Raw genomic sequence first — 12,903 nt, 5'->3', positions numbered from 1 at the left:
TTTAGGCACTTACATGCAACATGACAATTGTCTTTTAATTTCTTCCATACAGTAAATAATTAGCCCAGCTCGGTAGCTGCCGATTTTTCCTCAGATCCTTCACTTGGCAGTTACACTGTAGAACCTGAGGGCCTCCGAAGCTGATTTAAGAAAAGAGGACTCAGGGATAACACTGGTTATCGCCTTATCAGCTAAGAGTTGAACTTGCCAATTTGTGGCGGCCTGGAGCACAGCCTGGCTTTAGTCAGCGACCTGCAAGGGATTAATGCAGCTGATATTTTTAGGTTTTACTCCAAGATTTATCAACAGCACTTTCCTCCGTATAATAATACAACCATGTGTAATAAGACCCCAGCAGATAAAACCTAAACATTCATGACCACAGAAAAGAAACAGGTTTTAAAAGAAATATTTTAATTTTATTCAAATGATTGCAGATTCAAGGAAATTCCTGCTTTACAATCTGACATTTCTATCGTACCAATTCCTCTGTTATATTTACAAATACATGTATCATATTATTTTATATTGTATTAACATAAACTGTAAAAACTCAACTCTTGAAATTTAAAAACGATTAATTACCCTGAGACAAGTAAACAAGAATAAAAAGGATCTTCATTTTGAACAACCCCAAGTCTCTAAAAAGTAAATTCAGTTTCACAACCACAGCAGTGAATTTTTTTGGTTATTATTATTTTCAGATTCTGGCTAGTTTGAGTTATTTATACTCATCTCAAATTAAGAACAAAAGCCCTGAAATATCAGTGTTTCAGGGCCGTGAACGGGGCATCCTGCACATTCCTGGTACAGGAACTTACTGTCCAATACCTCTAAGTCTTCCACATCTTCCACACGCAGCAGTGACCTGCTGTTTCTGCTCTCCTTTCTCTCCCAGCATCCTGGGGCTACACAGTTTCCACTTCCTCACCGAGCTAAGCCTCATAGCACCGACAGTAAAGGGACTCGGTGAAAAGGGGGGTTCAGTATTTTTCATTTCCTTTTTAAAACAAATCCTACTTTTAATACTTACATCTTCGTCTTTATGTCTTTGCATAGATAAATATATTTCTTTATATACAATACAAACAGATGCAACAATTTTTTTCATAGATTTTTTATAAAACTAAAACGTCAAACCAAAGGAAAAAATCACCTGGATGTAAGTGCGGTGATCAGCCTTAATTAGAAGGTTTAGGATCACCACACATAAAATGAAAGGTGATAACTATTTCTGCCATGTGAGGTTAAAAAGCACTTTTTGTTGTAGAAACAGTGAGACCTTGTGATTGTATCAATAAAGGGCAGGGGAGGGAGGGAGAGATCTAAATAATACTATAACATTTATACAGTCCACTCACAGATACTCAAACTGAGCAGTTTCATAGATCGAGGACTTGTGCTTGCTTCCAATTTGTTTAAAGATTGGTGCTGAATGCATCAACATTGCTTATCGTTCTATTGCAAATACTTTTAGCTTGGATTTGTAGAGTTATATAGTATTTACTATTGTATTTCTGGCACCAAGGCCTTTATCTTACTCCTCTAACACTAGTATTCTTTATCAAGAGGTTCCAAACTTATGTTTTTTAGAGTCTACATCATTAGAACTGCAAGAGAAGCTGTGAACCAGAAATAAAATGCTCATCATTGCATGTTCCATGTTTTACTGGACCTGGGACGTTTTTATAAACGTCTCTGGCACTCCTATGTTTCATGAAACAGGATCCATCAATATTAGTGTGAGGGAGGAGAGAACAAACAAAATATAGAGCATTATGACTGGCATGAGATACATCAAACACGTTGTTGTTGCTGCTCACAGCAATATACATGTGCCGGACTTCTTGTCGTCATCTCCACCTCCTCCACCCTCTTTCCTGTTGGGATCACTGAGCTCGGCAAATAGTCCAGTGTCAATCATTTCCTGCTGCCACGGGATGGGCACAGCGCCAGTGCTAAACTCCTTGAAGAATTTGTCGTCCTTGGTGTCAAACTCGATGCCCTTGATCTCCGAGAACTCTGCAATGTCGTCGGTGTCCTTGGCGTAGACGACGTTGGGCTTGGGTACCCAAGGAGGATCCACCAGCCCGGCCTCCAGGCGGGGGAAGTTGATGGACTTGAACCAGGGGTGCTTCCTGGGATCCTCCAGGTTGTTCCTAAAGAGAAGCAAAAAAAAAATGTCTTCTCTGTCAGATTTGCAAGATTGCGATGTCGGATTTTATGTAAGAAGAACAAAGTGGAAATAGAGCGGTGCACAACTGTGGTTACAGTTGAGGTAAAGGGTTTCTCCACTTGGTGAAACAATTCATTTCCACTAAGCTTTCCTATACAACCATATTATGCGTGTAAGCATTTCAATTCACTAAGCCATTGTGAACAGCCATTAACACTACGTCTCTTGCTAAAGGCTATACAGAATACAAGAAGCTCTTACTTCACGCCCAGGCGCTCCTCAATTTTCTTCTTCAGGAACTGCTGGATGACGTCCTTGGTGGTGGCGTCAAAGCACTTGTGCTCAAACTTTGGCTCTTCATTTTGGATGCGACGCTGCACCTCCTCCTTCTCCACCTTCTCCTTCTTGGCCTCTGGGCCTTTGAAAGTCGTGTAGCCGGCCACCATCTCATAGATACTGATGCCCAGGGCCCACCAGTCCACTGACGTCCTGTACGGGGTTTTGTTCAGAAGCTCAGGGGCCATGTATTGTCCAGTGCCAGCCTGAGGAAGGGAGAGGAGGTCAGGAGGGAAGACTGAAAATAGGGTTCACCTAAAAATGCCGTTATAGTACATTTGAAGATGCTTGAATGCATAGTGTTGTGTGTATGTTTAGACAATTTCCGATTCTCCGTGCAGGATAAGGAAATGAAAAGATTTATGTATAGTTCAGCAACACGAGCAATGCAAACAGTTTCTGTAAAGACATAGAAAATGGAGAGAGGAAGTTGTGGAACAACAGACTTTTAAAGAACAACATTTGAACTAAATGTGTTGCCTGGTTTACAAGAAACCTTAATCTAGTTTTCGCCATCTTTCCCTTTCCCCCTCTGGGAAACTCTGTCCCTGCTCCTCGGCTCCCCTCCCCCTCCCTGCGCCTCCCAGCAGCTCCCTGTACGATCTCTTCCGCAGCCTCGGAGCAGGAGCCTAATCTTAATGCTAAGCCTCCTACCTGTCAAGAGTCATATGTGTCTACACGCTGACAGAGTAGTCCAGCCTCCTGCATAAAGACTGTCCATTTCTGGATGTGATCGCCACCAGAAGAATTACACAACAGCCAGAACATGAACAATGCACACACATGCTGCGAACAGGCATAGAGCCTGGATCTTAATCTGGTAGGGACCCTGTTTGAAAAAATCTGTTTCAGGTGTGATTGGTAAAGGTGAGGCGATATATAAACAGTAGGTATCATCAGAACTGAAGGATGCATTGTCCTTTTATAGCCAATTTGCTGTAGTAAGATATTTAGTCTCTGCTACTGTTATACTGATATAAAGTATGGTGTGATACGACTTGGCCAAGGATGGGACTGGACCGGCTGCCCTGACTGATTATAGTACAACTCCATTGACAAAACTTAAGCTTAAAGGCTATTAAAAGGTTTGTAGGCAATACCTTTTCCTCTAATATATATTCTAACGAAAAAATCTATTATACGTTTGCATTATCAAATTCATCTTCCATATATTTTATGTGTGTGTGTTGGTAAACTAATAAAGAAAAACTTACTAACAAATAAAGAAGCTGCACTCTCTGGTTACTCAAGTGTTTTCATGTACGATCGCACGATAAAGTTATAACAAGAGTTAATCCGATCTTGGTTCATGCGAGGGACCCATCTCTATATTTTTTCAGCTGGGTTGAAGTGACCTTGTTTGCAAACTATCATGTCTAAACATACTCAGTGTAGGTTTTTTACCTGGATCTGTCAATCTAGTCGGGGACAGACTTGTGTAATGCTCACTAAGAGGATTTGGGGACCAAAGCCAGCCTTGCCTATAGAAGGTTAGCCCAGTCACTTTGGCTGGCTGAGGAGCATCAGAGTACTGGATAATGAGCTTACTGGGTCTTCATAGAGCTAAGAGATTACTCTTTGATGCCACAAGGCCTAAGGCAACCCTGCAGCAAACTTTCTATCTTTTTTCAGGTCATTCATAGGTTAGCACAGGTATGTGATGTAATGATTGAAGATAATGTTGCATAGATTAGCCTGGCAGATTTAAAAAGGTTGTGGTCATCCATTTTCTCCTTATTAAAGCCATGTTTGACCTTAGAGTCTACCTCAATGCACTGTCACAGTGATAAGGACTTGTGCTTTGAAAATTGTCATGTATCCTGCAGTTAGATGCAAGAACACCCTTGTGCAGCCAGTGTGGTTTCACATTAAACTGAACTCACTCTTTTTCTCAAGGCAAAAAGAAGAATTAAAAGTTTTGGGAAGAATTTTGGGAAGAAACTTCCGTACAACATTCTCAAGGTAACATCTTCACAAAACTAACAAAATCTGTGCCTCCAAGTCACTGAGAGAACATCCATACACTTATCAAAACGCTTCATCAAACACTGGACCTCTGAGTTCTGTAACAGAGCCCCTACATAGGTCCGCAGCCTATAAATGGCCATCGTATAATCTGACTGTTAAAGGATCAAATGAGTTATATAATGGATTCAGCGACTCTCATTGCACAGATCTTTAAGCTTTCCAGTAATCCCTGTCCGGATTTAAAGCGAAAACCCCCAACAAGATTGACAACCTGTCCAAGAACCTGAGTTAAGGTTTTAGCCCTAGCCTCATTCGGCAGAGGCTAGGGCTAAAGAAAGGGAACCAGTGGTCTCTGTGCTTGTGCTCTTCTGTTCTGTTGCAGTTTGTGTGTGGATGCTTCTGGTCTTAAACGTAGTCCAAGCATACAGATGATGATTTAACCAAACTATTTCAGTTGCACAGAATTGGGGTCGATTTTATTTGCCCATTGGTGTTTTGTACAAGTCTAACAATGATCCACGTTTGGTTTCTTTCAAAAGCCATTTGATGGTTTTGTGCGCATCTACTCACCATCTGAGTGGTGGTCTTCCCTGGAACCATCTCAATGGCCAGACCCAAATCTGAAAGTCGGCACTGGCCAAAGCTGTCCAGCAACACGTTCTCCGGCTTCATATCACGATAAACTATATCCATCTCGTGCAGATGCAGAATGCCGGTGGTGATCTGCGCTGTGTAGTGGACGATGCGCTTCATCTCGATGCCCTTGTCTACACCCTTGCCATCATAACCCATGTTGTAAATGTGGTACTTGAGGTCTCCTCCATTCATCAGGGTCATGACAAGGCACAGGTGGGTCTTGCTGTCGTAAGCGTAGGCCAAGTTGACCAGAAACAGACTGTTAACCTTCTCCAAGATCTTCTTCTCTAGCAGGGCCATCTTCTCGCCACCCTTCTTCTTCAGTCGCCTTTTATCCAGCTTCTTGCAGGCGTACATCTGGCCTGTGTTCTTCACCTGTACAGCGCATACCTTGAGGAAGACAAATTTGATAAAAAGGATTTTTTACTACCATTTTACAAGCTGTTCTCCTTATTGATTGATTAGAATCAATCCCACCAAGCATGGTACCAGACTGACATGCTGACCGTAACCTTTGCACAACACTGATCAGCAGTGACTACAGTGAGTGGGATGAACATTTCTCTCAGGGAAACTGTACAAATAAAACAGGATTTTCAGTATTATGGCAGTAAAATAAATTTGACTGAGACTCTAAATCCTCAATCTACTATGTCATCACATCTTTTCATATTGATATAGTCAGAAAGTATCCCTATTTTAAACAATCAGATGCTGTTGTCAACTTAAATTGACCTTTGCCAGCTGTGTCCCTCATAACTCCCACCAGACCTGTATTTCTGGTATCATTATGGAAAGAGATTATCAAAATAGCAATCATGTGGTTTGTATAACTTTGAACCACTGTACATGAGTGTTTCTCCTAAAGAAAACCTTTTTGTACAATCACAATAGATTTAGACAACAGCAGTATTTTTCAACTTCTTACTTAGCATTTATGACACAAGCTGCACAAGTTCTACTCGGTTGTACATGTAGGCTTTTTGCTAAGACCTTGACGGAGTGAAGGGGATCCCTTAATGGAATTATTGTAGGTCCTCTGTTTTTTTTTAATTCATATCAGTGATCTTTAAATATATGAACAGAGATTACACAATCTCCTATGCATCCGACTTGTTCAGCTTGATATATCTCATTCACAGGAACACTGCTTTTAGAGCTTGCAAGTTACATAGTTACCTGAAGAGAAATTGGGACTTTTTCATTCGTTCCACATAAAGTTCGTCATTTAAAACAGAGAACTGTTAAACAAATGTTCTGCGTCTTTTTTTTCTCTTGATTTTCTATTTGCTAGGTAGGTTGTGCTTGTATACCAGATATTATGATGGTCACCTTGAGACAAGGTAAATCCTCACGTATGCTACGTTGGACCACTTGTCCTACACTATCCTGTTGTAACACACCTACGTTCCTACTTCAGGTTTTCCAAAGACACTGCGCAACTGTGATTTGCTCAACTAAAGCTCCATCATTACAATTTCAAAAGATACTGAATGCATATTATCTTGCAATTTTAGCTTATGTTTCAAAAAACATAGATGTAATACATATTTTTTGGAATTGGTAACACCATCCTCACCTGAGGAGACTCATTCAACAAAGTCTATAGATTTTAAAGATAATATAGTTGCCATAACACATATTTCTACATAAAAAGTTTGCATGCTTACCTCTCCAAAGCCTCCTTTTCCCAGAGTCCTGAACTCATAGAAGTATTTGTCACTGATGGGCTGTTTCTCATACTCTTTCCATTGGAGGAATTTATCAAAGAATGGACTGAGTTGGTAAGTTGAGAAGGGTTTGTCCTTCAGATATTCTCTTACACCTTCCTGGACTTTGCCTTTCATCACCTCCTCAAAGGTGGCATCTGTCACAGACTTGCATTTGTCAGCAGGTTCCCCGGTAAGAAAGGAGAGGTAGGACTTGGAATCAGCCTTGCAATACTTCTTCATGATGTTTTGGCGTGCCTTTTCCTTGCCTGCACCTTCAGCCAGGTCCCAGTCATACAGCTCATCCAGGAATTCAGCAGCAAGCTTGAAATCAGGGGTACTTGAAAGGAACTCACGGAAATACTTTTTGCCAATAGGCTGCCTTTCGCAAAGCAACACAAAGTCCTTCTCGATGGAGGTTCGTACTGTTGCACATTCCTCAGGCTTGGGGAGAGCCAAGCTGCGGCGGCGCTTTTTCATCTCCTTGTCATCACCACCCTGGGCTTTTAGGTAGGCCGTGTTGGCCACCAGGTTATCCAGTCCCCCCATGTCACACATCTTGGCGGCTGTATGTGGTCTGTCCCCCCTCAGAAACTGGAATCTTCAGTGGCTCCCCAGGGATACCCTCTTTCAATCGACGTGGCTTCTTTCAGAATCTGTGTGTCTGTGTGAGAGGGCAATTCTCTCGGAAGCCAGCGTGCAAATGAGCTCCTTCGCCCAACCTACCTGCAAACCTAAGACACACTGACACACCCAGTAATTACTCATTTAGAATTAAATACCAGGGAGGGATTTTGGCTTAAGGATCTTTGTGTGGCCTATTCGAGGATGCTGTGCACGTAAAGGGAATCATAAGCGGGCTCTATCCTAAGAGGCTTTGTAGCCCTCTATATTTGTTCACGGTGTACACTAGTCTCCATCAGTGGTCCAATGTCTTGTTAGCTATGCATTTCATGGTGAGATGAAGCAAAAGTAAAAGAGGCTGAAGATGCCCTGGGAATAGCATGAGGCCTTTCGAAATAACTGTCACGGTACTTTCAGGAGAATCCTCTTCTGAAAGTTGTGAGAGACTAGTGACACAGTAATGCTTGGTCTCATATGGATATAAATGTTTATTTGGAGCCTTGAGTAGAATAAAGATGACCTTAATTGAAGAAGTTCTTATAGTGATTCATGGCTCTTCTAGGACATGGCTGTATAAGATAAGCTCATCCATCCTCATGTCCCTCTCTGTCCTGCTCCCAGTCCCAACAGAGCACGTATTTCAGAGAGCTTACTCATCCCCTGTCTGCCTCGTTCTCTGACCTCACACTGTTTCATTGACCACACCTTTACAATGACAGCAACATTGAACATTTAAGAAAATCTGCTGAACATTACAGAGTATTATTACCTCCACCGAGGAGGTCATAACAGACATTAGTCCGTCTGTTAGCAGGACTACGCAAAAACGACACACATACTTGAAACTTGGTGGAAGGGTTTGATGCGGGCCGTGGAAGACCCCATTCAATTTTGGTGTTGAGGATTTGATAAGGGGGTGGACACACTTTTTTAAACATTGCCAGATTGGGCGGAGGGATGTCTTCTATATTCTACTGTGACAAAGTTTACTTGTAATGGTAGGACTATCATTACAAGTCTGTAAATGCTAAACAGGATGAATACATATATGATTTGTCAAACTCAAACGTTCTCCTCAGGGAATTTAAAAATGTTGTATTATAATATATTCCAAAACACGCCATTCAACAGCCATTTTACATTCAGTCTCCGTTTAATAGAGATGTGATAACAGCTTTCTACACTTTCTGCTATATGTTTTTGATTTGGAGAAGTAATGCATTCATGTCTATGGAGAAACATTAGGTGCCCAGTGGGATGCTGTAAGGGATATCAGTAATAACAGAGTGCTTGGTGAGTATGAGATCACAATAGTTGCTTTCTCTACCATCAATTAACTTTTGCTCCATTAATCGACTAAGCAACAACACAAAATAAAAATAAAAGTTAAACACAAGTAGATATTTTCCCAATTTCCCCCACTACATAAAGTTCATGTAACAAGAAAAAATGTAGCATTGGTTATGAAAATCCAGAGTCACCACAGGGACTCAGGGGATCAGATCATTGTGGGAGCAAAGCTTCTTTCTAAGGGTTTTATGATAAACAGCCTAAGGACAGAACTGGGACAGAACTTAAGACCTGCGATGCACCTGGTAACCAACAGTGATGCCACAAAAACACACACACAAGAGGAAACCCAAAACTTTTCAGACACACACAAATATGTCACATTTCCTTGTATGTGAATCCGCTGCCTCATTTTATTACAGCTGCATTCACTGTCGCAGCACATTTCTCAAACCAGACGGACCATCATCATTTTGTACTCCTGTAAAATGATGAATTGGTATTTTCTTTCCCCCATTGTTGCTGTTGGCGGACACCCTACGCCACAACTATGGTGATGTGGGTTAATTCAGAGCGATTAACCTCGGATAATATTAGCTAATCCTCTCTCAAATGGTCTCAAGCCGTCAGCACCCTGCAGTAGATCAGGGGCTTTGCTTGCCGTCAGAGAGCACCAGACTCAGCCCTTTGACTTACAAAGGCCCACGCTGAATCCCACACATACGGCAAAAGAGATGGACGTGGGCAAAATTTTGAAAATAAAAAGGAGCGACATCAACACAGCAATCAGTGAAATTATTTATAAATATTTTCTCAGCTAAATTTAGATTTTAGTTGGATTTGTGCCAAGAGTAAAAGTGAAAAACAGTTAATGGTGAAATTGTAGGTGAGGAAGAAGGGACATGGAACCAGGACCTTTACCACGGATAAAGAGAGATGCATCTTGATCTACCTTGTTTAAAGAGAGCAGTTGTAGATGTAAAATCCATCTTGTAAATGGATCAAAGTGTCAGCAAAGTGCAGACGCCTCGTGACTGGATAAAAATAGGCCACAGGCTTCATCCTTACCGGGTCAGGAGTGTCAGAGGTTAAGAAGAGAAATCACACATCACTCTATAAGTTTCACTTTTACGCTCCACTGGATCCCTGCTGAGCACTGCAACTGGCATCAAGGGTCCATCACAAATTAATGTATTCATTCAAGAAAAAAGTATGGAAGGCACCAGCTATTTTTAAAAATCATAAAAATATGCGATGAGAGATATTTAGAAATTGAGCAGAGGTGCATGCATGCATACAAACATACGAGCAACAAGTGTTCTTCTACGTCCCTGCTGTGATTTAGACTTATGATCTTTTCTGATTTTAAATGTTTGGTCTTTGAGCTGCCTGCTCCTTTAACCTTAGGAGGATTACGCTGGCCTGAGGAGGGAGTAAAGGTTAAGATGAACCGAGCATATCCTATTTTCCACATGGCCCACTACATGGTCTTTACGTGGTCTGACTATATCCTCTTATGGTCTCCCTTAAAGCTTTCCACAGAAAGAGGCAGTCAATGGACCATATTCACAGCAGAGCAGTGGGCAGCGATTACAAAGGCTCCATTATAGAAATGTGTCTGTGGTCTTTCTCAATCATAATGATGGCATGTCAAATTTGTTGCACAAGGTAATTAAGTGACCAAACACATTAATACAACACAACCACAGGCACGGTAAAAGGTTGGATGCAAGCAGCGGGAGCACTGAAATGCTCCAGATTGAAGTAGCACTTTATTTTACCAGGGTTTCTGCAGGTTTCAGCAGGTTAAATTTAGTATTTTTTAAGACCTTTTTAGGCCCTAATCAATCAAAATAAATATCAAGGAATATCAAAGATATAGAACTAGTCACATTTCCCAATAACTGAAGAAAGAGTGAAGCAGCCGAGTAGAGAATCACCCTGGAAACGTCACATTATCTTTAAAAGACAAGAGGAATCCATAGTCTGTCCCACAGCTGAGCTGAGAGCCGTGTCAATTCCACATTGGTCACAGACATTTTGCTTAAAAAAAAATCGAATTTTAAAATGCAACGGGTCAATGAAGACCTGCCTAAAAGTATATAATATTAAACACTTTTCCAGACTATTTAAGACCCTTTGATGGGTGTGTAGTTGCTTGGTAGATGAAAAGGTGTCTTGTTGTGACTGCTTCTCATAAAGAGGACTTACTCTTCATAAAACATGAGAAAGAAGCAGACCAGGTGCTGAGGTGAAACCAGAGGAGTGTGAGCAGAGATAACAGCTTCAAAGTCCTTGTGGGTCAAAAAGGTCAGTGCCTGACTGTTTTATTTGGTTTGAGGTGAAAATGCTCTGGATCCTGCTGTGAAGAGAGGAAACAAACTCCAAACAGAGCTGGAACATGACGACTCAAATGTGTAGCGAGTGTTTGCAAGGAAATAACCGCGCTGCTAAAACTGTCTCAAGCATCTAAGTTTCAGTAACAAGTGCAGGGATATTTATCTGCAATATTTATGTCAGAATCCAGTTTGATTTGTCTTTTGTCAAACTGTCTAAAATAAAAAAAACTTGACAGCGTCACTCGGCATACAGAGCATTTACCAGCATAGAGCAAAGCAATCCAAGAGTCTAGTGATGATGTCAGTCTGAGCTCAGTGCAGGATGGACCATTAGCACTAGCAGCTTGTGCCCCCTAGGGGACTGTTTATTTTTCCATGTGCACTTCACTCATAATCCCATCAAAACTCACTCACATTATCTGTGTCCTCCAGGAATCCAGATCCTGATGTAACGGTAATGGATAGATGATTAATGCCAGAAATGCCTCTGAAACTGTCCCAGTCATTACTTTATATTTTAAATACACCTTTTATGGTGTATTTAAAATATATACTCTTGTATGTGAAAACAGCAATAACAATAACCTTTACTTACTTCTATTTTATTAATGATTGTGTCTGAATGTTATTACAGCTGCACTAACAGTACTGATTATTTTAAAAACATTTTATTCACCCATGTTTGGCTTTTTGTAACTTTATAACGACAATATTTATCAGAACTTCACGTTTGTAAAAATGTTATTATATACAGCCTGTAAATCAAACCTTAGTATATGTTACAGAACATATTCAAAGGCTAATTTGTCTGTCCTGTCACTGGCTTTTTAAATGAATCTAATTGATTTGGTTACTGTATTTATTAGCATTGCATTTATTGATTGTCTGTGTTGTCATCCACTGGTTGCTGTTCTTAATGAACTGCTCCCCTGCCACATGGAATAAAAACTATAACTTTTATCCTGATTAGAGTAAACACTGTGCGTATAACTTACATGTAGCCCCACAGTAAAGCACCATATTGATCATTTAAAAAGTATCCATTATCAAGTAATTATATATTTGCCATTAGTTACCATGGTGTGTTTCCTCTTGAGTCTGCTCAGAATTAGTTCAAGAATGACAGTAGCCACAGACATTATAGCAGTATAACAACTTTACTTCTTGAGAACTGAGAACTTACAATATTCTTGACTGTAACTTTTATATTACAATGAGCAATAAATATAGTGTACAATTTCCTGCTATATCTTTTGTTGGTCTTATTAATGTCTATTAAGTCAGAAAAGTCATGGCACAGTATAAATACAACTTGAACAAATCTCCAATAACTTACAATACCTAACAGTCATGTATAAAATAAATTTGATAAAGAAAAGTTGGATGGGAGAGGAATGTGTACATATGGCATAAAAATATAACATTAGCCCTGAAACAAACAGTTTTCTCGGTACAAAGAAACAGTACAAAGTCAAAATTGGACAGAAGGCTCAGACGTCCAGTATGCAGGATCTAGGGAAGATCTCTTATGAGACATGGCATCTGTCATGTCGCACCACCATGGTACGACAGGACAGAGGACCTCTTGTATTAATATGTCACCTGAAGGCCACCGTAGATTTTTAAACACAGTATGATAGGCTGACAAAGGGAGGGAGGAATGAGAGGTCGGGGTTGCAATGTGCAACTTCACCTTTAGAAGCCACTGAACCAACTCAACCTTCAGGTAGGTGTCATGTGTTAGTCTCCGTACTGTCTCTCATTTAACATTTACTCAGTGCACAACTCTGCAACAGTGTCCCCCCCCCCACAGTACCTCATTTCC

General features: G+C 40.7%; 1 protein-coding gene across 1 annotated transcript; it reads right to left on the bottom strand.

Annotated features, from left to right (window-relative positions):
- Positions 1-1,819: 1,819 nt before the first annotated feature.
- grk7a (G protein-coupled receptor kinase 7a) lies at positions 1,820-7,383 on the bottom strand. Its single transcript, XM_061084780.1, has 4 exons — positions 6,787-7,383; positions 5,051-5,506; positions 2,438-2,718; positions 1,820-2,159 (listed from the first exon to the last, which is right to left on the bottom strand). Exons 1-4 carry the CDS (start codon positions 7,381-7,383, stop codon positions 1,820-1,822), a joined length of 1,674 nt encoding a protein of 557 aa, XP_060940763.1.
- Between the last annotated feature and the right edge of the window lie 5,520 nt (positions 7,384-12,903).

This window comes from Limanda limanda, chromosome 13 (assembly GCF_963576545.1).
Source record: "Limanda limanda chromosome 13, fLimLim1.1, whole genome shotgun sequence".
Lineage (NCBI taxonomy): Eukaryota > Metazoa > Chordata > Actinopteri > Pleuronectiformes > Pleuronectidae > Limanda > Limanda limanda.
The sequence above is the reverse complement of the archived record's forward strand: the minus strand, read 5'-3'. Positions and strand labels throughout refer to the sequence as shown.

Coding starts and splice junctions, on each gene's coding strand:
- grk7a (XM_061084780.1), bottom strand. CDS start 7,383: ATGTGTGACATGGGGGGACTGGATAACCTGGTGGCCAACACGGCCTAC. Junction 2,719..5,050: donor GGAAGACCACCACTCAGATG/GTGAGTAGATGC, acceptor TCCCTTCCTCAG/GCTGGCACTGGACAATACAT. Junction 2,160..2,437: donor GAGGAGCGCCTGGGCGTGAA/GTAAGAGCTTCT, acceptor GCTTCTCTTTAG/GAACAACCTGGAGGATCCCA.